Raw genomic sequence first — 27,477 nt, 5'->3', positions numbered from 1 at the left:
ACTGTCTGCAAAACATTTTAATTAAAGGAATAGTTTCCCCTGAAAATGATCATTTGTATATCAGTAACTCACCATGTGTTACCTTGAAAAGTTATTTGTTCACCTTGGAGGGATGCTAGAAAAACACATATGTCTTAAAGAGTTCAAGATAAGAGATGACTATGATCATTTAGATGGTTAAGTATTCCTTTAATCAACTCTGATTATAAGAAAACAACTTTTTTTTTGAGAGAGAGGCAGTAAAGAGTCTCGCGTTAATGATGCGCCGCTGGTGCAGGATTTGGTGCAAGTCTCGACACATGACAGAGCTGGCTGCTCCATTCAAATGCTCCTCGGCTCCCCCTCCACCTCGCTCCCACAAAGAAAGTAGACACCGGCCCAAAGAACACCCCTCCCCGCCCCTCCTTCGTCCGCAGAGCCGAAGCTTTCTCCCTCTTTAAACCACGATTAGACTCCCAGTCTTCCTCGGTGCATGTTTGCCTTCGTGAGGGGAGATTTGTGAGCGTGTCCATGTCATGACACAGCGCAGCGCAGCATCGAAGTGGTCGCCTCTAACGCCACTGGAACCCCAATGCCCAGGACTCTTTTGCAGTGGTTTGTGTTTGGTTACATGAAATATGCGATGTTCGCAGGAGTGCACGGTCCTTTTGCTGCTACACTTTGTTTTCATTTTGGCAGCCGGCCACGAAGAGCTCTCCGACTCTGGCAGCCTCTTCTCCCTCTTTGCAGAACAAGGTCAGTATGGTGCATTTCGGCTAGGATAGAAGCTGCATTTCTTTACATGTATGAATTAAATGCATGGCTGGACAAGTTTGTATGGTTAAGTATATGCACTAAAGGTTGGAATCTGTGCAATCAATACATCACAACTGTAAGAACACTTCCATTGTATTTTATTGTGCAGGTCAGTTGTCCCAGTCAGATCTGTCCACTGTGCACCCAGTGAAAACCACTGCTGATGGAGAGTTCATCTCCCACTCTCTGGCTCACCACTTCAAGGGTGGGCGAGTCAGGCGTGACCTGCGACCGTTTGGTTTGGAGGGACAGGTTTACTACAAGGTCAACTACAAGGGTCGCACTTTATTGTTTAATTTGACTGCAAACAATCACCTGGTTTCAAGCGACTACATCCTGGAGAGGAGGAACGGCAGCGCCAACAGGACTGAGCATCATCGCTCTGAGGAGAACTCCTGCCACCTCCTCGGCACAGTAGAAGCGCCTGATGTGCGAGGAACTGCTGCCATCAGCACCTGTAAAGGACTGGTAAGGAATCACACGTCTTCTATGCATAACAGGGCAAAAGGGACCATTTAAACATCTGTATCATTCATGAAGTTGAATCTTCTAATCCACATGAAGCTTCTATGCAGTCTCCCTCCCTAAATCTGAACTGAAGGTCATATCTCTTTGAAGAAACGACTTGCTTTTGGCAGGCTTTTTATAATACACAGAAGAAATGGGGGCATCACTCTGGGGAAGCTGGTATTTGGTTTAGGCAATCATAAGCTGTTGAGCAAACCCTTCCATCTGACAGTGCCCTGTGTGTTAGTTTGCCCTTCAAAGACTTCCTGACACTATTTGCAGAACGACTGTGCTGCAGACCCTCTGACGGCTGCTGCTTCTCGGCCAGCCATGAGACCATTTCTGTCTTCTTTGTCTTTCAGATGTTTTCCTCTGTACTTTCACCCTAATTCATTCACTCATTCACATCAATGTCTGTTCCTGCAGAAACTCTTTGCAGCCCCCCACCCTTGGACGTGCAGTGTGACTTTGTTCTTCTCTGAGAAAGGGCTCCAGTAATAGATTTTGGCACATTTTTTATAGACTGGAACAATAAGGTTTGACAGATGGAGCGACAGGATATAGGGCCATACGTTTGTTCTGAGAAATTGTGCTTTTTTCCCTTCAGTTGAAATGTTTCTAATCAAATAAGTTCAACTTCAAAGGATAGAAGACAGCTGGACCACAGATAGACAAGCAAGTAGCTCAACATGTGAAGAATTTTAATTATCAGAAGTGATATGGGCCATATGAACATTTCTGGAGAAGTGTATGATGTACACTCTTCAGTATTTTTGAAATAATAACCGATTCATTCAATTTACACTAATATTTTTGAAACAACCAAAAAGGAAGAATTTGTGGAAAAGGAGGAACTCCCCAACTCTGAAATGATGGGATGCGTCAGTTTTAGTCATAAAGAATGTTTTGGTGTTCGTGTTTGATTGTGTCGCAGCAGGAATGCCTCTCCTGCAGGGTCTTGCCTTCTGCTTCTTAGTTATGTTTGTGTGGGTCTCACTGCCTCTTCCTGCCAAATCTTGTAAATGCAATTTATTTGAAAATTGTTTTATGTCACTCTAAACTCCAATTATCTACAACCTACCGCATTTAGAGGATTCTTTTTTTGCAATCCCAAATGTTCCAGTGTTCCCTCTCTCCAACCTACCAGGGAAACCACTATGATCTATTACACTGATTTTCTGTTCTGTGGAAGACGGTTTATAGCAGCTAAAACCTCAGAGAGACCACTAAACAGCAAGACTGAGCCATACAGATGTGGGAGGAAAACCCTGCCAGCTGCTGTGGAGGTCATTCACCCTCAGGAGACAGAGAGAGATGGGCTGCTTCAAAATATAGACTCATGATAATCTTTTGTTTATGTAGCACAAGACTTGAGTTAAACACACAACAGGAAACATAAGGAACAAAGCCAAAAAAAAGAAAAGAAAAGACAAAGTAGGGCTGGGTGATATGGCCAAAATCTTCTATCCCGATATAGGTAATTTAAGATCTTGTTAACAATATAAATCAGAATATGGTAAACGGCTAGTTTTGCATACTCGTGTGTGAATTAAACAATCAATAAATGAAAAGTGCTTAGTATCTTTTCATTTTATTAAGAACTTTAGTGCAAAATAAACATAACGTGCAAGAATCAGAACGTAGAGCGCCATCCTAATTACCTATATTGCTGTAAGGCAGTTCAGTTGCTGGTTTTTCAACATCATTCTAGAAACAATATAGGAAATCTTTTATAGTGTTTTAATGATCTATATGGTCATATCGCCCAGCACATGGCAAAGAAGCATTTACCAGTGTTTTACAAAAGTTACAGTAGGAGTGTAGTTTTCAAAATGTGAATCTGATTATCTGATGTCAACAGTTCTGTAGTAATCCACGAGAGCACTCAAATTAGGGCTGCAACTACGATTGCATCATCAATAATTCCAATTATTTTCCTCATTAATTGATTATCGATTTAGGCCACAAGATATAAATAATGAAAGTGGGCCATTGCAATTCTGTAGATACTGTAAGACAGTAAAAAGCAGTCATTCTTCTAATTTGACAAGTTCAGTTTTTTCGCATTTAGCTTGAAAAATAATTATATAAATATAAATATATATAAATAACGATTATTCAATTGCTGGCAAAGACATTTCTGTTGACATACTAATATTGACTAATCCTTTCAGCTAGGACTCAAATTATTCAGTAAGAAGATTGATTTAAATAATGCTAATTACCCAACTCTCGTGTTGATCAAAATGATTTGAGTGTCAGCAGTCTCTCTTTTTTAATTAAATCGCTCTTGCATTTGTTAGTGAAGCAAATCCCAGCAATATGTTTGAACAGAACAGGTTAGGAGCTGCATACCTGCCTTAAACTATTTGTGGGCAGGTTATGATTAGATGTGTAGATGTGTTTGGTGCGTTGAACAAAATATAGGGAAGCCTGGTAGAACAGGTGACTTAAATTCCATAAAAGTCACTACCAGTGCAGTCCCTAGCAGTTCACTCACAGCGTGTTTCTGGTTGAGAAAAAGAAGTGACATTTGCTCAAACAAATAGAGCTGTGCTGCAGTGAACCATATTGACTCTACAGGTGATTATGTTCCTACAAAGTTCAGCTTATCCTTCACCTTTACTATTTACTGTACAAGTGAAACCATGAGGACCAGAGTAATTGGATGGAGGTTGCTATCAGTGTCCTTATTTGTTTCCCTGGGAAAACTTCCAATTCAAGCAAAGCTGAAGCTGAGTCAGTGGAGTCTTTGGTGATCCCTCAGGCTCAACTCAAAGAAAGATCATGTTCAGACCTATTATATTGGTATTTTCCTCACTTAAATGTACGTTTCTTCGCACTATGCAGATGAAGAATGATAATGTGTTTGAACTCTGAGGAAGAAATCAGCTCACAGGCAGAATTATCCTTTGAAGTAAAAAACAAACTAAAGGCAAGTGAGTGCAATGGAACCTGTAATTATCAAGAAACAGAAACAGAATTAATGCAACGTTGGTTTGGCATAAATTTGTTGTGATTAATCAAATTGCAGTAATGAGCACCATCCACCCCCACTTCTCCTTGTGTCCCCGCTAATCACTGCTGAAGCCACAGGCTGTGTAACAGCACATACTTTATTCCAGACCCAGTTGGCCAGCACTACAAAACCCACAGAAGCAGGAAACAGAAGTAAAGCAGTTCCACATGGCCAATGTATTTAGAACACAGACCTGTGTTATGGTAACCTCCCATGGCTCTGGCACCTCACACCCAAACACGCTTCCTCTAGGTCAGAAGAGGGGGATTAATGGAGAGGAGGAGAAGGGCAGGAGGTGGCAGGGGGAGAGGAGGTGGCAAAAGTGAACTTCAGTCCAACACAGTTTGAGCTGGCAGAGTATTCTGGGTTAAGACTAAAGACTGTTGCTTAATAATCCCCTATTTTTACTCAAATGGAAATCATAGACTTTGTTGGTATCCTTTCAAGATGTCTTTGTTGAGCACAGAACTCACACAGGATCTGTACATGGTTATTTAAGGATTACAAGTAACACCATAACTACACTGTACAAGCAAAACCTTTCAGGTTGCGTTGCACAGTAGGACTGCATCCAGTATGCAGATCATACAGATCGTGCAGACCAATGGTCTCAATGTTTGGATGGGCCTCTCTTCAGCATTCCTTCCTGGTTGATCTGCACTCCACCACCTGCTTCTTACTGCTGGGACTCACTTGGAAGTTTAATGCTCAGGAAAACATATAGGAGACGGCAGGGAACTCCAAAGCCCTTATATGTAGCACACATCTTTGTAGGCGGTTTGTCTTGCATTGAGATGATGCAGATGCAAAACAAAATCTTAATATGGTAAAATATTATTTCTGGCACAAGGAGTGATTAGATACAGAGCAACGGTGAAATCAGCAGAATGTTTTCTGCACAGGGCAGCTGGGAAGCTTTCCCAGCTGACCGTATCAGCCTGCATGCTTTGTGGATGAGTCCAGCACAACTCAGGGACCCCTGGCTGAAGGCCACGCTCTGAATCACTGGAAAACCCTTTCTTAACACAGACTTATACAGAGGACTGTTTATTGTTTGCTACATTGTTAGTTGCTACTACGATGTTTCTGTTACAGTTTGCGGACACTCTCTTATGTCACAAGGTTCAGTGTAACAGGTGAAGTACTTGTCTTTCTTAAAGGAGTGCTTCTCTAGATTTGTACGTTCTGAACTCCCTGAATGGAGAAATTAGATACTCAGAGTCAGTGCTCTGCAGACTGCTGAATGAATGTAGCTGAAACACGTGATCCAAAAAACACATATAAAACTTGTCAGGATGACCCAGAAAGCTGAATAGTAAGTAACTACAGTAAACAGCAGGGTAGACCCTTGGGACCACAACTGGCCAAACTGGAAGCACTGTGTGACCTAATTTTCACATCTGGCTTTGGCCCCTCAAACTCTGAGAAGAGATCCAAGAATCACATATTCATGTTGGATGTCTTACATACATCTGAATGTGAAGTGTTTTGTTTTTTCTTTGTTTAATCGTGTGTAACAGTATATCCTGGATACATTTATTAACATGCATGAACATTTTAATATGCAACATTACCGCTAAAGAAAAAAAATTACAAAGTTACAAATTACAAAAATCAGTTTGTAATTCTCCTTAAAGTATTCTCCTTCTCTCACTCTGTCTTTTGCAAGTTGGTTTAATGTGAAAGGGAGGGGTTCATACAGGAACAGTCTGGGCTTGTTCACACACACACACACACACACACACACACACACACACACACACACACACACACACACACACACACACACACACACACACACACACACACACACACACACTGAATGAAATTAACTTGCAAACTGTGAGCTCTAAGTGAAACGTTAAAAATGTGTGTTTACAAGGAAAAGTCACAGATTTGGCTGAAACCTCTTTTGTGTGTTTTCATGTATTTGTGTGTGTGTTCACCAGTAGACCCCGCCGATTAGCAAATGAATAGGCTGCACCAGTAAGAACACGCATGGCATACTCAGGAGAGAGTCTTTGTATTGCTGCTACAGCAGACAGAGAATGTGCCTCAGGGAAGGAGAACGGTTCATATTCAGATCGGTTGACTAATGATAGATTCCACCCACATGGAAATTACTGAGGTACTGCCTTTTTCGGCAGGCTTTTCAAAGAGAAAGTCCAACCTCTCACCTTTTTAATGTGGGAATTATGAAATGCTACAATTTTTGTTATTTGTTGTTGCACTCTTTTCTGTTTTAGTCAGTCTGAGAATGCATTGCATTACATAAAAAGACTTCAGGCTATATTAGGCAAGATTTTGGATAAAATGAATAATCTTTTTAATCTTAATTAACAATTTGGAGCTTTGACCAAGCAGAACAGCATGTCCCTAATAACTGAGACAATAGCCCTGACCTACTTTTCAGATTTGAACACAGGAAGCAATTGATCAAAACCTAAACGTACTCTGCCCAGATTCACTCATTTGTACTCAATGCATCTTCATCTTTGTCATTTTTCTGTTCCTCAGAGAGGCTTCTTCTCCCTGCCTGAGGGACACTACTTTATTGAACCTGTCCAGGAATCTCGTGATGATTCTGCAGGGACTCCAGAGCCCCATATCGTCTATCCAAGGGTTACAGAAAGTCAGAGAAAAAAACGCAGTCTCAAGCCCAAAACGACACCCAGCCCCTGTGGAGTTCAAGGTGTTTATCTGAATTTTTGTGTGCAGATGTTTAAGTATTATTACTTATACACAAGTGAGCATTTTTCTCTGTGTCAAGCGGGGATAAACCACAAGTGTACTGTAATGCCTTCTATTATCCATGATTTAGATGCTCCAAGTGACTCTGTCCAGGTGGAGAGGGAGAGGGAGGAATGGGAGAGGGAGCAGCAGACGGGCGAGGATCCGGCTCTGTCCCGCTCACAGCGCTCAGTCAGCAGCGAGCGATGGGTGGAGACCATGGTAGTTGCTGATTCCAAACTCATAGAATACCACGGCAGCGATAATGTGGAGTCCTATATCTTCACCATCATGAACATGGTGAGGAGTTAGAAGTAGATTTTACGTCTGCTCTCAATCTGTCTCACCCAAGTTTCTGCATAGATGTTAGACGTTAATACCGTTAGTGGTGAATGATTTCTATTGTTGACAGGTGGCAGGGATCTTTCATGATGCCAGTATTGGGAATGCCATCCACGTCATCTTGGTTCGCCTCATTCTACTCCAGGGAGAAGAGGTGACACACTCCTGAGAGAATTTGATCAAGAAACTTTAATGTGATTTCTTTCTTTGGCATTGCATATCTTGTAGTTGGACCATCTTTGAAGCATTCCTCAGTGAGGTAGTTAGAGGTGAAGGAAACTGGGAGACTCCTTCACTTGGCTGTCATTCAAGCTCCTTGCACACCAGCTGAAGATTCAAGCCTAATAACTGAACGTTATGCATAATAAACATTATGTACTGCACTGATCAGATTTTTCATGGTGGCTATAAGTGTGAAAACCTGGAAAACAACTACAAACAAAACGCAACAAGACCATTGAAAACAATGAAAATCTTGTTTGTCCCAATCAAATGTCACACATCAAACCTTATTTGAAGATTTCTCTTGGTTTCCAATGAAATAGTTATTACTGTCATAATTTACACTTGTGTAGAAAAGGAAGTGAACGTGAGCTGTTATCCATTATGGCCATTATCTTATGGTGAAAGAATTAAAAAAAAAAAACATTTATCTTCAGGGTCAAATATAATCTAAAGATGTTCTCAAAAGACAGGATGCAAAAAAATCAAAATGATGCCAAGAAATGTGCGGAATGTTATTTCTAATTCTGCTGTTTGTTGCAGAAAGGGTTGAAGATTGTTCACCATGCAGACACAACTTTGGCCAGTTTCTGTGCTTGGCAGAAAAACCTCAATCCCCAGAGTGACACACACCCGGCTCATCATGACGTGGCTGTGTTGGTCACTAGGCAAGTGATAACATACTAATATGTATTTGTTGCTCAGCTTTATCTATAGATAACTTCAATCAAATGGACAGATTATAATGCTCTGATGCTAGGCCCTCTTATGCTGGAGATATGACATAATGTGTCTGTGTTTCCACCCCAGGAAAGACATCTGTGCTGGAATGAACCAGCCCTGTGAGACTCTTGGTCTGTCTCACCTGTCTGGGATGTGTCAACCACACCGCAGCTGCAACATTAATGAGGATTCAGGACTACCTGTCGCCTTCACTGTCGCTCATGAAATGGGCCACAGGTCTGTATATGTGTGTGTGTGTTTGTGTGTATTTCTAATTGCTGTGAACCCCTGCATAATGGAATAGCATAACAATGGGCCATATGACAAAGAAGCATTTCGTTCCCATGATCAGTTACTAAAGCGGAATATACAGTTGCATGATTAAATCTCCTTGCATTATACAAATAATGGTTAGTATCTGGTTACCAGACATGAAAAAACATTGATACCTCAGACTGATGTGATGTGGGTGTAGATTTAGTAACAGTGAAAGTGAATGGACAGAACATTTTGATTCATTTTCATCTTTAGATTACTGTGACACAGAAAACCATGTTTTTTTAAATTTCATTAATTTTCACTAAGCAGAGCATTGTTAGTGCCAACTTTTTAATTAGTTAAGTAAAGTATACTATGCTGGTTTTACCTAAAGACAATGTATAGACAAAAGTAATCTCTCTAAATTATTACTTAGGACCAACCAAGTGTGTGGTGGTGCCTCTATTTGCGGAGACCCTGCCCTCTGCCTGGATTTCTCTTTTCATTTTTAGCGTTCACTGTCCCTGCTGTATCTGATGCTGCAGGTGGTACCGGAGCTGAAGGCCATCTATTATGGTAAAACATTTCTTAGTGTAAAGATTACATCCTAATTGATCATGTTCGTTGTGTTTGAACGCAGCTTTGGAATTCATCATGACGGCCAGGGGAATGACTGTGAGCTGGAAGGAAGACACCCGTTCATCATGTCCAGACAGCTGATGTACGACAGCTCGCCTCTCACTTGGTCCTCCTGCTCCAAAGAATACATCACACGTTTCCTTGAGTAAGGCTGGATTCATGCTTTGTTCTGAAGCCATGAATCATAAAATTATCTTGAAAAAATGGGAGTAATTCTACACAAGCGGTGACTCTTCCTGGATAAAGATTAAGTAGAAATGCTGATGTGAATTTGAATGGAGGTAGTCCACAAATGCAATGGGTGGGGTGTGTTTTGGAACTAAAACAAAGACATCCATGTGCAGAAAAGCATGACGAACTAAGTTTATAAAAGAGCAACAAAGATCACAAGAGCAAATATGCTGAACAGGCACAATTCATTTGAAGCCAGAAAATCCAGCAAAGACAGAAATTCATGCCTGAAGGAACACTGAAGGAACATTAGAGGGCACTCACACACTTGCACTAATATCTGCAAAGGTTGGCTTTGAAACGGGGTCAATTGTGAATTCAAGAATTCCTTTCTGACAACATAAATTTCACCTGGAGGAAAGCCAGAGTGTCAGAGTTCATGTTTGTTGAACTCTGACCTGTCAATCAGCATGTTACTACTAGAATAGTTGCCTTTTAGCAAGTTAATCTCTCTGATTCTGGTGTTTCCCCATCACCCTACTTAATGTATTACTGGGCTAGGAGAATACACAGTGCAGTATAAAAGCATGTTGACACGCATCTTGACATGGCACAAGTTTTGATACATATTTTCATGTTGCTTTATGATTAAATCATGCTAGTAGCCACAGGCAAGGATTTATCAAAGAAAGTCCTCCTCTTCAGGTTTTCTCCATTCATTTCTCCGTCTCAACCACCATGCTTTGTGTCCCTTTCTTTCAAAAGAAATATCAATACAATGCAATGCAATATCACATCTTTGTCTCTTTTAGTCGTGGTTGGGGTTTCTGTCTGGATGACCGTCCTTCCAAGAGGGACCTAACCACCCCGCTGGCTCGCCTCGGTGTCCGCTACACCACACACCACCAGTGCCAGCTCCAGTATGGCCCCAATGCTACCTTCTGCCATGAGGTTGATGTGAGTATCGTGCATCTAAGCAGCCACTGAAAATGTCCAAAATCTTATAGGAAAATAGTCAGTTTCTTATTGTTTGTGGAATACGTCTTTCTTTCAGAACATTTGCCAGATTCTTTGGTGTTCGGTAAACGGCACCTGCCGCTCCAAACTGGACTCACCTATAGATGGCACTCGCTGTGGACCGGAGAAGGTGGGTGGTGCCAATTGCTTTGTCTTGTTAGGGTGTGGATTTCATTTGCCTGGGGATGGAGATGGTGAGCACCACAGATATGAGGGTGGTACTGATGCAGAGCCTTGAGTATTACATTTGTCATATTACTAGTGTTATTTGTTTAATTTTCTGCTACAGTGGTGCATCTCAGGAGAGTGTGTGATTGTGGGTAAACTCCCAGAGACGGTGAATGGAGGCTGGGGAAAGTGGAGTACCTGGTCTCACTGCTCCAGGACATGTGGAACTGGAGTTCAGTCAGCAGAGAGGGAATGTAACAACCCTAAGTAAGAATTGACTCTAGAACCTTTTTGCAGTCCACTGGTTTTTCCACAACAGGTGAAACCCTGAAACTGATCACGTGGTTGAGTCAAAGTGTGCCACTGTGTTGTTTTTTTACAGACCAGAGTTCGGGGGCAAGTACTGCACTGGAGAAAGGAAACGTTATCGTACCTGTAACACAAAGCCCTGTCAGCAGATTAAACCAACGTTTCGAGAGATGCTGTGCAGTGAGTTTGACACTGTGCCCTACCACAATGAGCTCTACCAGTGGATTCCTGTGTCTAACCCATGTGAGTGATCAAAGCCTCAAATATAAAATGATATACTACAGATAGACACACACAAGCCCTTCTTGGTACTTCAACTTTCACGAAACATCTGTAACTGTGATTGCATATTTCACCCAACAGAGGGCAGCAGTGACACTAGAAAGCCCTCAGTGATGCAGCTACTCCATCTACTGTATCGTAGCAGTGGCATACAGTGTTTCAGTATTTACAGTGTAGTAATTGTCCTTGCCAAAGTCTCCTTCATGCTCTTTGTGCTTTGTGTCACCTCACAAATTCAAAATCACTGTTTCTACATAATAAATGCAAAGTTATTATGCTCATGATGTTTTTTTTGTTTGTCACAAAAGATCAGAAATATCTTGAAAAGTATGCTTTATCTCACATTCCTCAGAGTTTGGCTTGACATTAGTAGACTAGCATCAGCCAGCATTTCATTGTAATAAAACTAAATTAAACTCCTCTTTTCCACAACCTCCAACCGTCTTCAGTAAACCCCTGTGAGCTGCACTGCCGACCAGTGGTTGAGTATTTTTCCGAGAAGATGCTCGACACTGTGACAGACGGGACGCCGTGCTTCACGAACAACACGTCAAGAAACATCTGCGTCAACGGAGTGTGCAAGGTAGTGTGGCTGGGTAAGAGTCTAAAAGATATGGGGGGTTATAGTGGAGCAGGATATTAGACAAGCTACAGTGTAATGATAGTATAATGGAGGGAGGAGTTTTTCTGTGCAAACTTCCAACTTATGTGACTCTGCATTGTGTTTGGTTGTGTGTTTGTGTTTGTGCGTGTGTGTGTGTGTGTGTGTGTGTGTGTGCGTGTGTGTGTGTGCGTGTGTGTGTGTGTGGTTGTTTTGTTTAGATGGTAGGCTGTGACTATGGCATTGACTCAAATGCTGTGGAAGATCGTTGCGGAGTCTGTTTGGGCGATGGCACAAGCTGTGAGACGGTCTATAAGTCGTATGATGAAGAAGAAGGCTTTGGTGAGTTTAACGTGAAGGATATTTGAGCAGCAGGAAACAAATTATAATAAGTAGACAGTTAAGGAACACAACACGGAAAACCTATTAATGAGAATAAGCTCTGATGCACTAGAAGAGTATGAAAAAGCAATTCAAATCTATGTCTACAGGCAGAAAGTCATTTCAGGACAGTTCACTAGCATTACGCCATTGTGTTGTTCTTTTGTTGTCATGGCAGCCTTGTTATCCTCACTGTGCAGCTGTTTGTCCTGCTGTACTTGGCTGTGTGTGTGCGCGCTTGTAGGCCCGTGTTTGCATTTGTCAAAAGATGGACATGTCTTCGGCTGATTTTACTATGTTTGGAAAATTAGAACTCATATTGTAGAATCGACACAAGGCAAATATTAATAGAGAATAAAGCTCTAAAGAAATAAAAACATCCCTCCTTCTTTCCCTCTCTCTGTCTGTGTGCGTTTGCCCTGCACAGCATCCTCTCCAGATAACCAGCCCAGATGTGTAAGACTTCAAAAGGCTTAGACCAAGAGCAAACCTCCCCCTCCTTTGCACAAACACAGAAACACACACACCTTCCCACAAACATCATTAAACTCCAGAGACCTACTCATAGCTCTTTTCGTCTCCCCCCCATCCACACACAATAAAAAACAGAGACAGGGCAGTGCCCCCCACGCCGAATACGCACACGTACACTCACACACACACATGCCAACCACCCCCACAGACTGAGCCCACCCTCTATTAAAGATCAGAGAGAAACTGTCTGGTAGTCTGGATGTGAGTGTGGCAGCAGCCATGGTGGGCCATCCATTACCTCGCTGTGACTCTGACTCCCTCTCGACTCTCCCAGGGTACGTAGACGTGGGTGTGATACCTGAGGGGGCACGGGACATCCTGGTAAAGGAAGTGGAGGAGGCAGGTAACTTCCTGGCTCTGAGGAGCGAGGCATCGAAGGAGTACTTTCTCAACGGAAATTTTATCATCCAGTGGAATGGGGAATACCAGGCCGGCGGGACGACATTCTACTATGAACGCAGCGGGAACATGGAAAACCTCACCGCTCCTGGACCCACAAAACAGCCAGTCATGCTGACGGTAGGCCAGTTGTCTGAAAGGAGTGGTGGTATTCATTCAAGTTTTTAAATGTTTTAGTTTTCTGAGATTTATAGAAGTAAACAATAATTGCCATTTTTATCCAGGGTCTGTGTAGGGCAATTTCAACCAATCAGTTATAGAGAAAAGCGACTTCAAGGATATTAGCCAACCAACCAGAGCATGCAATGGTTGCATGGTTTCCAAATCAGCCTATACATTCCTGGGTGAAGAATAATAATAAAAACAATAACAATAATACATTATTATTATTACTATTATTATTATTATTATTATTATTATTATTATTATCAAATGTCTCTAAGCAATTCATTTCTGATATGTTTCAAAGACTGCAGATACTAGAATCCAATTGAGAAATTGAAAAATATTTTTTACACATGTCAAATATTTTATTTAGAATTTATACTCACACTATGCATAATAATTAATGTGGTTGTCCAGTTGCTGTTTCAGGAGAAGAACCTAGGTATAAAGTACGAATACACCATCAAGAAAACCAAAGGGACAGGAAACGAGGTCATCGAACCCATTTACAGGTGGAGGCACGGGGCGTGGACACACTGCAGCACCACCTGTGGCTTAGGTTGGTATTGCATTGGACAAGAAAATATCTTATTCTATAAATTTGTGGTAGTTTGAGTGTATCAGTGATATTTTTGTTACGGCCTGGCCATCTTCTTTCTGATTCCTCCACGGTTTTAGGTGAGCAGCACCAGCCTGTGCGGTGTTTTGAGATGGACGTCGGTGTCGTGGACGAGTCTCTGTGTGACCCAGCCAGCCGACCAGACGACAGACACCGGAAATGCAAGAATATGGATTGCCCTGCAAGGTCCTTACTTTCAAATGCTTTTAACCGTCTTTGATCCTATCGGTGTCATGAAAAAAACAATTCATTATTTTGGAGAGTTAAAAGACTATCTAATAAGCTACTGTAGATGGTTTTAAAGTTAAAGGCAGTCATAACCTAATCTAGATTTTTCAGTTAGTTGCAAGGGTGATACTGTGTTCTCTTCCCTTGCTCTGTGGGTTTCATTGTAATGCCAAACAGCAAAAATTCAACCATTTCAATCTCTAATATTTCCAAACTTAGGGCTGGTTATGGAACCTCAATACTTTTTTGGTAACGACTAAAATATGTTTGTAGAACATATTAAAAACTGTTGAGTTGCGAAGGTTGGCGTCAATGGCCTAGTCAGATTTATAGTGTAGTTTACTTAATCTTTGATGACATAGTTCCTGATTTAAATCAATATTTGCCAGTTTTATTTAGGCTAAGTTTTTTGAAGAGCTGCTGAGAACATATAGCATTTTAAAACATATTTTTATAAATGAAAAAAAGGGTTTGGTAGAGAAACATGTTTTTTCTTCATAGAAAGGTATTCAATGACAAACTGTTTTGCATGCAGTAGCCTTTATCAAAGGAAACACAACCCTGTCCATTTTTAGATCATGAAAAAAGTTGTCCACTCACCATAGGCTCCCCACTTATTTTTTTCAATGCCATACAATCCCTTCATTCTCTTTCTTCATCGTCCTATCCATCCCTTCTTCCTCAGGTGGTGGGTGGGTGGCTGGCAGCAGTGTACAACCACCTGTGGATCACAAGGGGTACGGAAGCGAACAGTGCTGTGTGTTCGGACAGTCACGGGGGAGGAAAGGGTGCTCCACCCTGTCGAGTGCAAGCATCTGCTTAAACCCAAACCTGTGGTGCCATGCAACAAAGATATTCCCTGTGGACAGGACTGGGCTGTTGGCAACTGGGAAGAGGTACATGTCTTTCTATTTTACTCTTTTGTTCTGTTTTCTTGCTTCTCTGCAGCTTTTATCACTCTGACTTTGGTTGTATCAATCACTGCCTTTATGAGTCAATGTATCATTTGCTTTCTTCCTCCTTTGCAGTGCCCAGTCACATGTGGAGGAGGTGTTCGCTCACGTACAGTCACGTGTGCTCTAACGCCCAAGAAGAACTGTGACCTCTCAACCCAACCTCGCTCCAGATCACTATGTGCCCTACAGAGCTGCCCTAACTCAGGTCTCCGTAGACGACCAGGGCCTCCTCCTAAATACCGCCGTATCTACCCACCAAAGAGCCACCCCAACAAGCATCCTACACCCACACCTACCTTGGCTCCAAAGAGCACCACAGCCTCTTCTGTACCCACAGCTGCTATCACTGTGCAGAAAAAAAACACCACCAAACAAACTACAACTGCTTTCATCCCAGCTACCAAAGAAACTACAACTGCTTTCATCCCGGCCACCCCATCCATTTCAACCCTTAAAACCATGATCCCTGAAATCATAGATGCAGATGATTATGAGTTCAATGTTAGGAAAAATGAGAATCAGGGAGGGAAAGTTTTCCCCTCTAAAGTCAACACTGCTGAAAAGGACAGAAAAGTAACTGGGGTGAAAAAGGAAAGGGTAGAGGATAAGGAGGAGGTAGAGGAAGGAAGTACGCCAAATGTGGCGATGTATACTCCAGGATACGATTATGTCGTTGCGGAGAGGACAACAGAAGAGGAGGGGATTATTGACCTAGATGTTACCACACCTACATCCCTCAAAATTCCTCTTAAATCAACCTCACCAACACCACATATACACATCACACCCACTTTACAAACAAGTCTTTCTACCATACACACAACCAAAGCATTAACCACCACCTACTCCACCCCACACACCAGTACTAAAACATGGGCAGAGACCACTCAGCACTATTCCTTCTCCAACTCCCACACAACCCCTCGTATCAATCCATACAGACCATGGACACACAGGGTTCCCCTCACCACCCCTGTGTACCACTCAGTCCCATCGAAAGCTGGCTTCCACACAACACAAGCTCCCTCCACAACTGCAAGAAAACCATTCACCACTGCAGCGTCACCCCAGTCCACAGTGAAGGTCATTAAACTGAAGAAGCCTGTGGTGACACCCAGGAAAAACAGTTCTGCCTCTCGTGCTAAAAAGCCCTCTTCCAGTCGCTCCAAGAATCAAAACCAGCGACCAGAAAGTCCCATGAGCAGCTCTGTCGGTGACCAAAGCAACCTGATGGCCAGAGAGCCAGTCAACATGGATATATTCTGGGTTGTAGGAAACTGGAGCGAGGTGGGTGCAGATAGTTTATGGTCTTATTATCATCATAAGTTATTATCATAACTTTTAAAGACACCCCTTCCCCCCAAACATGCTATCACTGCCAAGAAATTGAAAGCTGCAGGGACTTCAAATGTACGCAATCTCTCACAGTGACCATTTCGTTGCCTTATTTTTATAACCATTATTTTTAAAGGGATATTTTGGAGATTTTGAGGTGGGGATGTAATAGGTACCATAATCAGTGTATTATCTACAGTAGATAGTCAACACACCCCCAATTTGGAGAAGCATACAGGAGGGCAGGGGCAGCAGCTTAACATATTTTAGCCACCTAAATTTAACCCTATATTTTAGAATATTTTCACAGCTTTAACCTGCAGAAAAACAGCCCTGTTTCAGTTTACGAGGGGGAACTGAACCAGTTATCTACGCTCTCTTCAAGACCACCTGACTTCCCTGACTGAAACAGTATTTTTACCTTGCAGAAAATGGGAGTTGCTGGTCTACTGCTGCCCTTGTAGTTAGTTTGTTAATTAGTTTTGCTAGTTCCTAACACTTTTAAAACACCAAAGTCACACAATAACACAGAGAAATATAACCAATTGAGGTTGCTGTAGACCACCAACTCCCATGTTCTACAAGGTAAAATTACTGTTTTTGTCAATGAAGTCTTGTGGCCTTGACAGCTTCAGTTCCCCTCATGTAAAATTAAAGTTGTCTGACGGCAAGGTAAAGCAGTGAAAATATGCTGAATATAGCATACAGTTATAAACTGATATCTAGTTTTGTTGGGTGTGTTTTTGAGATTCCTAAACATCTACTTTACAATTTTATTTTATGTCCCTTCAATCAGTTTTTCCAAAAACCCAAAGCGAGTTTTAATCAGAAAATACCCCTTCCTCCCCAGTGTTCAACAACATGTGGAATTGGAGCGATATGGAGGACAGTAGAGTGCAGCTCCCGGAACGACGAGGACTGTGCCAACATGAAGAGACCTGAGCCTGCACGCACATGTCACCTGCAGCCCTGTGCCACGTGGCACAGCAGCAGCTGGAGTAAGGTGAGAAACGTTAGATTTCCTCCTGCCACTGAATCCGATAATTACACTTAATACTTAATTATAATTCCATTATTATGTCACGCTCTCACTTGCTATGTATTTCTGAGACATTTACTGCACTGTGATGTTCTCCGCAGTGTCCAGATTACTGTGCGTTGGTAGGAAGAAGGCACCGTGAGGTTCAGTGTGTTGATTCTCAGAATAAACGTCCCCTCAGACCTTTCCACTGTCAAGCTCTGTCCAGCAGACCCATCAGCACTTTGACATGCCCCCACAAGCCCTGTATGACCTGGAGTACATCACCCTGGGGACCGGTAGGAGCATTGTACATGTCAAATCTATATATATTTTGTTTTTAGCATAATGTTTTTTATAGATTTAAAGAGATCTTTATGTTTATTTACTGTACATGTACTTTTTCCATATTACCTCAAGCTGTATCTGACCATGATGATACTTTTGCTCTTATTTGCCAAGATTTTTAAGGTATCCAGCCCTAAGATATCTGCCACCAATATTTTTGTAATTTGGGGAAACAGTGTGAAATGTTACGTTAATGAACTATATAATTTTTTAATCTTTTAACAACTAATCTGCTGTATAGATTTCATCCCATTTTCTATTAACCATTTCCACAAAGGACAGTTACTGCTGTTCTATCTAAAGATGTAACCTCTACCATTTTACATTTTGGATTTACCTGTATAGTCACACCCATTTTCACATTCATGTCCCATATTATACAGATGCAAGTGTAGAGAGATTGTATTTCTCGTCCCTTAAATCTTTTCGTTTCCTCAGTGCTCTGGCAACTGTGGCGAAGGCGTCAGAGAGCGACTGGTATACTGCCCCGAGGCTCACCGCTGTAGCGCAACACTGAGGCCAAACGGCACAGAGCTGTGCAGTCTAAAGCCTTGCGCTCACTGGAAGGCTGAGGACTGGGAGAAGGTCAGTCACACATGACCGAGATTTCCTCAGGGCATTGAGGGCATTTCTAAATGTTGTTTGCAATAGAAAAAAAAAATATTGTTTTGTGTGTGACTTTGCAGTGCTCTGTGAGTTGTGGTGGGGGTCAGCAGCCGCGTGCAGTCAACTGTGTGACTGAGCAGGATTTGGCCGTAATGCCAGACAGCCTCTGTGAGAAGATTTCCAAACCAGAAACACTCAGGAAATGCAATATACAAGAATGCAAGACCTACACAGGTTTGTGTGTATGTCTTGGCTAACAGGCTTACTATCAACACATAAATTGTTATGCCATTTTTTTGTGACAAACCTCTTGGTTAAACTCACTTTATATCAATTAAATATGAACATACTGGAGTGTTTAATGGCATTTGACCTTTGGGTCGTGTTCCTTTTTATTTAGGTCCAGTTTGCAGGAAGAACACCATGTCCTCTCGCTTCTGTGACAAGCTGAAGCTGTTGGGTCGCTGCTCTCTCAGGTCGGTCCAAAGACAGTGTTGTGTCACCTGTGGGTCATAGCCAGGTTTACACACCCACATGTGCTACAATGGACACAGCCCAACTAAAGTAATACTTACTGTATCCTCAATGCAATAATACTGACATCAAGCCATACCATCCACAGACTGAAACGTCCAAACCAAAGTGCTAATGACCACAATAAGCTCATCTTAATTAGCACAAACAAACCTGGGTAGATCTATACATTTTGCTTAAAACCATTAAAAAAAAAAGTGAGAACAGCCCTGATAATGATGAACACGTTGACTGCTACAAATGTTAGAGCTTAATGTTCATCGAGCCATGTTGAGGTAAGCAGAAATGCTTATCAGAATGAAAATATTTGTGTTATTAAAAAACAAGTCTTAAGAATTTATTAACAGGCAAGTGAAAGGATTTTAAAAAGACAGCATGCAAAATCTGCCATCAAATGAATGTGATTTAACTGGTGCAAAGTTACAATAATTCAGTAGAAACATACTGAAAAAAAAAGTCAAATTACTGATTCAAAAATTATTAAGAAGCACAAGCTCAATTCACGTTATTTTTTCCTTTAAAAAAATCCTCCTGCTCATATCTTTCTGGTCCAAAGGTGCTTTGATAATTGTGGTGCTGATGCTCAAATGTCAAATTACCAGTTATATTTTTTATATCAAAGTGAGCTGGTAAAAACAGAATGTAGATAAAGATTTTTCTCTATAAAATTGTTAATAATAGTGATGATCTGTGTTTTTTACTCATATGTTTTACTTATTTCTGCTTTAATTGTGGTTTTGTCCTCAGAGCTGGCACTGTGTGTTTACATTTTCCTGTGTACAAGTTCCTGCTTTAGTCATTTTTGTTGCAATTCAATGTCAATAATAATTAAAAATCGGCTGCAGAACCTGCACAGAACTGTAGTCGAACCTGTGGTGCACCTCCTCTGGTGTGAGATTGACCAATGAGAAAGAGGTGTTGCAGGTCATCCCTCTCAGGTGCCTCTAAAGATGGCTGCTGTGTTTATTTGATATTGTACAGGCATTACAATTGTCCGTGCATATGGTCCATCACCTTGGCTGATTTGTACTGCACATGTCTCCATCAATAAATGTGACGACGATAAAAGATGTTTGCGACAAAACTGCTTTGTAACTGAGAAAAGAAAAATAAACAGTTTGAATATCTTTAATGTGTGACGCATGAAGGCTAGTCTGGGAGATTCCATCCATTCCAACATTTTTTTAATTTTAATCCATCCTGACTGGATGTGAAGCCAGTAACGCCTGGTGTAATACGCACACAATACCAGAGTATTAGCACTTCATGTTAGCTAGCATACCAGGACCTTTTTTTTGCATCATGGCCTTCTGCTTTATGACCTTTCATTCCAACAAGGTCATTCTTGCCTGAGAGTGCCAGATGCTGCTGAATGTGTAACACCAGAATCAGCTGCACCAGGCTCCGTTTCAGGGATCGGGTTCAGCTGGCCCAGATTTCCCAGGCTCCTCTTTGCCAGATAACTTGACACGGACGGACACTGCCCTGCTCCATGCACCCTTCTGCTATCATTCAAGCCAGAGACCAAGAGTTAGTCAGCAGTAATGGAAGGAGTAACATAATACTGGGTCAATGTGGAGCAAGATGTCCTTAAAACCAGCTGTGTGTGTGTGTGTGTGTGTGTGTGTGTGTGTGTGTGTGTGTGTGTGTGTGTGTGTGTGTGTGTGTGTGTGTGTGTGTGTGTGTGTGTGTGTGTGTGTGTGTGTGTGTGTGTGTGTGTGTGTGTGTGTGTGTGTGTGTGTGTGTGTGTGTGTGTGTGTGTGTGTGTGTGTGTGTGTGTGTGTGTGTGTGTGTGTGTGTGTGTGTGTGTGTGTGTGTGTGTGTGTTCATGACGAAGCAAACACCATCCAGTTGTATTACCTAACCACTGCTCTCATTCTGTTACATCATCAGCTTGTTGCATTGGTGAGTTGCACAATGGAAAAAAGCTAGTGAGCTCAAATTCAGAAAAAGGCCTGAAAATATCAGATTGTGACTTTACGGTGGCTTGAGCCTTCTCAGCGAATTTCTTTTAGAGCTTATTTATGATTTTAAATGTGTTCACCAGTGTTCTCAACATCTTTAGACATTTCCTAACTGAATCCTCAATGATTAACAGTCAATAGCAGGTTAAGAAAAAAAAGTCAATGAGCAAGTCATGTGGATGAAAAACTAAAAAGGATAGTTCATTCAGATTTTGAAATTTTGCAATTTTTACTCATCTAAATTGCAGATTCAGTGTAACAAACAGTGACTTTTACCTAGCACAGCTCAATTTCAGAGGTAAACAACAACAATGAAAGTGGTTGATGACTGATGTTTTCTTAAAGTGCAAAAATGGCCATAAAATTACTATAACAGCTTGTGCAACACAATGTAAGTGTTCTAAAGCCAAACAGTTGTGGGTTTGGATTCAATAGTCGAGTGCATACTACGTTGTAGATTTTCCAGACTTTCTCTGTACTATGCCAACAGTAGCAAACAGATGTTGTCTCCAAAGGTTTATGGCATATTATAATAATGATTAGAGCATGCCCAACAGGCAGGTGAGTGCTAAATACAAAATGCAAATGCTTAATGTTTTATGTTGTTGCAGCACAGAGTAGCTCCACTTCGATTTCAAAACAAGTATTATAAAAAATAAATATTAATTTAAGATGAACTCAGGTTAAGTGGAAAACTGCCCTGTGGTCTGAAACTATTACTGTCTCTTGGTTATATTGGGCTGCTCCATCATCTCTTTGGCTCTTCCCTCTGCCTTACAACAGGCCCTCATGTTTGGTACGGCCATTGCAAAATGGTTTATTTTAAGAGAATGGAAATCCACCTCTTCTCTCTGAGCCAAAAAGTGGCTGAATGACATGGTTTCGTGTCTGCACCTAGAATAAATCCGTTTTTCTCTGACTAACTTTTTTTTTTACTCTCTATGGGATTATTTTTGGTGTATGTGAAAAATAAATAATAAATGAAAATTTACAAAACATAAAATAAAAAATAAATTATTTTTGGAACTCATGGACGTTGCGTCCTCCAGTGTAAAGAGGAGAGAGAACGTTTGGCATCCATGATGGTATGGGTACACATTAGTACATATGGCATGGGCAACCTGCACATTTGTAGAAAGGAGTCTCCGAACTGTTTAGCAGCTAAAATCCTATATTGAGAAAGAATGGGAAAACATTTCACTTTCAAAATTACAGCAATTGGTCTGCTCAGTTCCCAAACGCTTGCAGAGTGTTTTTAAAAGAAGAGGTGATGCTACAGGAAGGTAAACATGACCCTGTCACTTTATTTAAACATGTTGAAACATATCTGTTGCATATGGGGTTTCAGTGATTTGCAAATAATCACATTCTGTTTTTATTTTTTATTATTTTTATTTCACAGAGTTGTATGTGATAATAAGTAATCATAATAAATACATTATTTAATTCATTTAAGGTTCATCATCAGGGCTGGGCGATATGGATACAATCCTCTATCACACTATATGTTTTTGTATATCATGATATAATATTTTCTGCAAGACCAGACAGGAATGGCTGCTTTGGGCGATTACAGCTAATTAAATACCTGACAATACAAGCTACTTTATCACATTGATGCCAAAATATCCACTATTTCAATAAAGCAGTCCTGTTAACTTATTTGCTACTTTGCCTGATACAACGCTTGATACACGCAGAGTAACTAAAGGGAAAGCTTTCACGGTATAAAGAGTATGGCAAAATCCCTGACAAACGTGTATCGTCATATCTAATAGCATATATTGTCACATTATATTATAGTAAAAAGTTTGGGTGTCAAAGGTCACCTCATATTGCCCTGGGAACGACAGAGGACAGTTCAGTGCGCATCAGTTGATCCAGTGTCTGACCTGTAAGTAAATTCCTCTGCCCTGCTGAAACTGACACTCAGCAGAGGATGATGATGTAAGTGCCTGTTCAGGATGGGGAAGATAACATGACAAACATCTATTGATCACCTTAAAGCAGGAAACAGCAACCTCATCGTGTAGGTTACCAGACACCCCCCAACCCCACCCCTCCAACTCAACAGCCAGGAACATATTAAATATTTACATTTGATGACCGACAGAAAAAACAAGGCCTCCGGTTTGAGCTGTTTGCATGTTATGTCTAGGGAACACAAGGTAACACATTTTCCTGTTATCTATGAAAAGCTTTAAAGTACCATTAAAGGAGAATGTTACTTTAATCTGGTGGTTTACCCCTCAAATCCCAAGATAAACCCAGAGAGAGGCTTGAGGAAATAGGCAGAGTATTGTAATCCGTGCACTAACTGGCTGTTGGTTTGGAGGAAGAAGTTCGGTCTGGTGGCTCTCATCTGGACCCCATCAGGTTGCATGTCCCCAGGCAGTCAGACTGGCATCCCTGTACCAGGCCTGTTCCTTTATTAAAGCCTCGGCCTCCTCTGACCCAGCAACCACAGAGCGGGCCCCAGGGAACGCAGACAGACACACACATGGTTCCCATAGGTCAGTTTGGTTGTTTTTTAGTTGTGCGTTTGACTTCCTCATAGGCCACATATGGATTTGAGTTTAAGTAACTCAGAGTGAGGTGCTTTTCTTCATGAAACATCTGCTTAATGATAGTGTATCAAAAAGGAGGGGCCAATACTAACAATGAGGCCAAGCAAAATCAGAGACACATGACATGAATAAGGTGAATTTCCACAGTTCAACTTGCTAATGGGACACAGTATGTTGAGAAGACAGAACAACAGATTGCATGGTACTTGATCCACCTGCTGCCGATCGAGAATAAGCACATTTAGGAGCACAAGCCAACTGCAGAAACAAACCAGAACTAAGTTGTGTATGAATCAAGCTGTATGGGGTCAAGCTGGTCAGTATCAAGAAAATAAAATCATGACACACAGGAAGTGATGCTTTTTTATGATTGCGGGCAGCAGCAGATTAAAAATAACCAAGAGCGCAGTTTGCATGAGCAAGAATGCCATCATGGCTTTACAGGAAGAGCAGGTAATGCCAGCCAAAGAAACTCAAACTCTGCAGATAAAAATCCCATTTGGTAGATTCTGTGATAACTCACTCTATAATCTATGATTTCAAAATAAAAACCAAGGGGGAACTCACCAGTTATCACCACTAATTTGACTAAAAACTGAAATTTTCTTTCTGTGACGTTGTTAAACAACCTTGACCATAAGTCAGTAAATGTTATTTTAACAACAGGAGCACATAAAATACAATTCCATACAACACAGCTGTCCTAAAATACTTTTACATTCAATATCAAATACACACACTTCACCAACAAGTTACAGTTTGCCCGTTTGTTTCACCTTAATTGTTCCTAACTGGTCTCTGTGTTTGGATGTCAAATGTCAAACAACAATGTAAATGTCATCACATAAATACTGAGTTAAGGTCAGCTTTGTAAAAGCCTACTAATCTGAATACAACAAAAATGGATGGTTCCATTGCTTTGTCGAAGACAAGTATGGGAAAACAAGAGTTTGCTTTTGTGAAACTAAAAGGAATAAAGGGAATCTTTCCATGTGTTTCGCCTTGATTCATTTTTCATTTTGGCAATTGGTGCTGTGTGAAATCAAATCTCCGCTGACGCATATAAATTTCCGGTATTTGACTTTTCATTGCCTATTGCCTATTGTGATTATGTTTTTGAGAATAGCGTAAGAACCCAGCTAGAGCCACAGCCTGTGGGGAGGGATCAGAAGCACATTTGTCTGTTTTATTGCCTATTGTTTTGCTTTGAAATGCAATTCAGGGAGATAGATCTATAAAGATAAACCAAATGCTAAAGCTAGAACAGGGAGGGAGATGAGACTATCTCCAAACCCTGCAAATCTCCCTTATATTGCATTTAGGATGAAAGACAGAGGCAGGTAATGTTTACAAAGAATTTCCTCCTTGGCATTGAAATAAATTCTGCAAAGTCTGTCAGCATCATTGCAGGACTACATCCCTCTGAGGCAGCTACAGAGGACATTACTGTCTTAATGGAGAGAAGACCCGGGGCTGCGGAATATCTGTATAGTTTTAGACTCGGCCATATTACAGTATTTTAGCTCTTATGGAGTATAGAGTTTACAGGTTGACCAGTGAGCAAAGAATAAACAGAAAGAATGTAGACAAGACTCAGGACATGCTATCTTGATCTAAGGGAGGGGTAAGAAGATGAAAAAGTATAATTGCAAAAAAGTCTGACATTTTGTATATAATATTTGAAACAGTAGATATCACCATGTAACTTCCACAGTTGATTACTTACATTAAGAGAAATAAGATGAAATGTTATGTTCAAATATGCAAATAAGGCATTGTCTTGTGAAATATGAGCTAATTTGCATTTCCAGAATAAAGACAGGTTCAAAATTGTTGATATGTTAGAGTCAAATGTTTCAATGTTTTGTTTAGTATTTTTAGCACCGCAAAAATCTGAAAATATTGGCAACAGCCTTTTTAGATTCAGAATATAGAACGTTTGGTTCAGTGCTACTGAAGTGGAGATTGAAGGAAAAAGTTATTCTGAGAAAACAGCATTTAAACATATGTATTGTAAAATCCCATACATTTTGTGACATTACAGGTGAATATAAGGTAAAAAAAAAAAAAAGTTAACTCGATATCAAATAGATATCACCATGAAACATCCCCAGCTGATTACTCACATTAAGATATTTTTTTGCATTACAAGTTTTCTAAATAATTAAATGAGGCATTATCTAATGTTTTGGTAAATGTAGGAGAACTTTGCTGATACAGTTAGATAAGTGTAGTCAAATAAACACCTAAATGTGTATTTTGAGAAAAAGTCATGAAAAAAACATTGTTTTTTTTGCCTGTAGTGTCTCCCCTTAAGAGGAGAAATACAAAATTAATCCAATAGAGTAAATTAATTGAAGAGGACATTTGTATGTAAAACAGTATAAGTACAGAGGTTGAATATAGTTAAAGAAATTTAGATTAAATAATTTACAGTGGACATATCCAATACCATTTAAGTTCAGTGGAGGTCATTTGAAGTACTATAATAAATCTAGAAAATCTTACTCCACAATTATATCTGCAACAATAATCAATATGAATGATATCTGCTCATCCCAGCTCTGTTTCCTCTGCACTGATTCAGGTTATCACAGTGGGAAGGCACAACACAAAGGAAGCAATGATAAGATAGCTTTGTTTGTATCCTAAGATAAAGTCATGCCAAGACCAGAGTTAAGACCAGACTGCAGCTCTGGCCAGTAGATCGTTGACAGACATTAAAGCAAGCACCTAAAATAAGAACTTAGGGGAAGGAAAGCAAGGAACAGGACAGACCCCGACATTAAAGGCACAAGGATCAGGGAGAATAGATAAGACTGCCAGCACGAGTTCTGTTTATCACAATAGATTGTTAAAGATGTCACTATACGGCTTACTGGGGTTTGTCTTGCAGCCTTCTTTGCACGATCCATATGAGACGATATGTGAAACGTTTCTTCTCACTCTGTTTTATTTGTGCAATTAGTGTTGATTTGATAAGGAAAATCAATAAAACCAAAAAAACATTAAGTTCTGTCTGGCTTTGCCTCGTCAGTGTACTTTGTGAGAATAGTGACCATCCCTAATGCATTGCACATTCACTGCACATACTGTGCATTGCTGTCTAGTCCACTATGACATTGTCCATCCTGTGCCTGCCTTGCCTTGAGGAGCAAATGGTGCATGCTTCGTAAAAGACAGTCTCATTGGCCGAGGGCCACTCAGACACCTGAGTCACAGAGGAAGGCGGAGGTCTGGTGAGTGAAACTGGAGAGCTTCATTGCATTACAGGAGAGATAACACACTACGATAAAGTGGCTTGAGGGAAAGAGAGAGGAGAGAAGATGGCCATGATAAGCCAGCTTCCAGACTGGAACCGGCAATAGTAACTTAATATGATTTTTATCTGACGAGATAAAGGAGGAGGGCCACTTGTCGGGATTATCACATCTTAATGAGTAATAAGTGATTCCATTTCAATTTGTCGTACGAATCCCCTTCACGCTCAACCGTACAGGCAAAAATAACATGACTAGACACATATTTTGCAACCATACAGGAAAAAAAACTTTGATTATTCAATACAATAATAATCAGTAAAATCTGTTGCTGTAGGGGCTGATCCGATACTACCAGACAGCTTCTTCCTGTCCTACTGCATCTACTCAGATAAACCCTGTTATCACCTCTCACCCACTCTCATAAGATAAATGTGCTTGCATGTACTGTAGGCCAGGCCGCGCGCGTGCACACACACACACACACACACACACACACACACACACACACACACACACACACACACACACACACACACACACACACACACACACACACACACACACACACACACACACACACACACATGCAGACTAATACTTGCTCCCATATGTGAGAGGAGAAGTTGAGTAAAGGAGGGAGGGACCAAATATCTAACAGAGAGCTACACACAACACAGTCATTTTCTGCGATCACCCTCCAGGTGAGGAGATCACACCAGGAATCATAACAAGGACCTAATGAACAGGAGGCAACTGTGACTCAACCCTGAGACCTCC

At 41.0% G+C, this 27,477-nt stretch overlaps 1 protein-coding gene across 1 annotated transcript; it reads left to right on the top strand.

The window, feature by feature from the left end:
- The first annotated feature begins 468 nt into the window (after positions 1-468).
- LOC310945965 (A disintegrin and metalloproteinase with thrombospondin motifs 12-like) lies at positions 469-19,980 on the top strand. Its single transcript, XM_083912231.1, has 24 exons — positions 469-735; positions 905-1,263; positions 6,839-7,013; positions 7,143-7,351; positions 7,464-7,547; positions 8,159-8,283; positions 8,426-8,575; positions 9,237-9,380; positions 10,219-10,363; positions 10,461-10,553; positions 10,713-10,858; positions 10,974-11,143; positions 11,632-11,765; positions 12,005-12,125; positions 12,973-13,217; positions 13,680-13,821; positions 13,941-14,067; positions 14,795-15,005; positions 15,138-16,352; positions 17,251-17,403; positions 17,541-17,717; positions 18,205-18,351; positions 18,453-18,606; positions 18,773-19,980. The coding sequence occupies exons 1-24, from the start codon at positions 618-620 to the stop codon at positions 18,886-18,888; spliced, it is 4,860 nt and encodes a 1,619-aa protein (XP_083768357.1). The 5' UTR covers positions 469-617; the 3' UTR covers positions 18,889-19,980.
- The last annotated feature ends 7,497 nt before the right edge of the window (positions 19,981-27,477 follow it).

The sequence above is a fragment of the Echiichthys vipera genome (genome assembly GCF_963691815.1).
Source record: "Echiichthys vipera genome assembly, chromosome: 4".
NCBI lineage: Eukaryota > Metazoa > Chordata > Actinopteri > Perciformes > Trachinidae > Echiichthys > Echiichthys vipera.
Note: the sequence above shows the minus strand (reverse complement) of the source record. Positions and strands in the feature narration are given on the sequence as shown.

Bases quoted from the DNA above. Each gene is read 5' to 3' on its own strand.
- LOC310945965 (XM_083912231.1), top strand. From the start codon at position 618: ATGCGATGTTCGCAGGAGTGCACGGTCCTTTTGCTGCTACACTTTGTT. The intron at 9,381-10,218 runs GTAAGGCTGGAT...TGTCTCTTTTAG, and splicing joins TACATCACACGTTTCCTTGA to TCGTGGTTGGGGTTTCTGTC. The intron at 11,144-11,631 runs GTGAGTGATCAA...AACCGTCTTCAG, and splicing joins GATTCCTGTGTCTAACCCAT to TAAACCCCTGTGAGCTGCAC.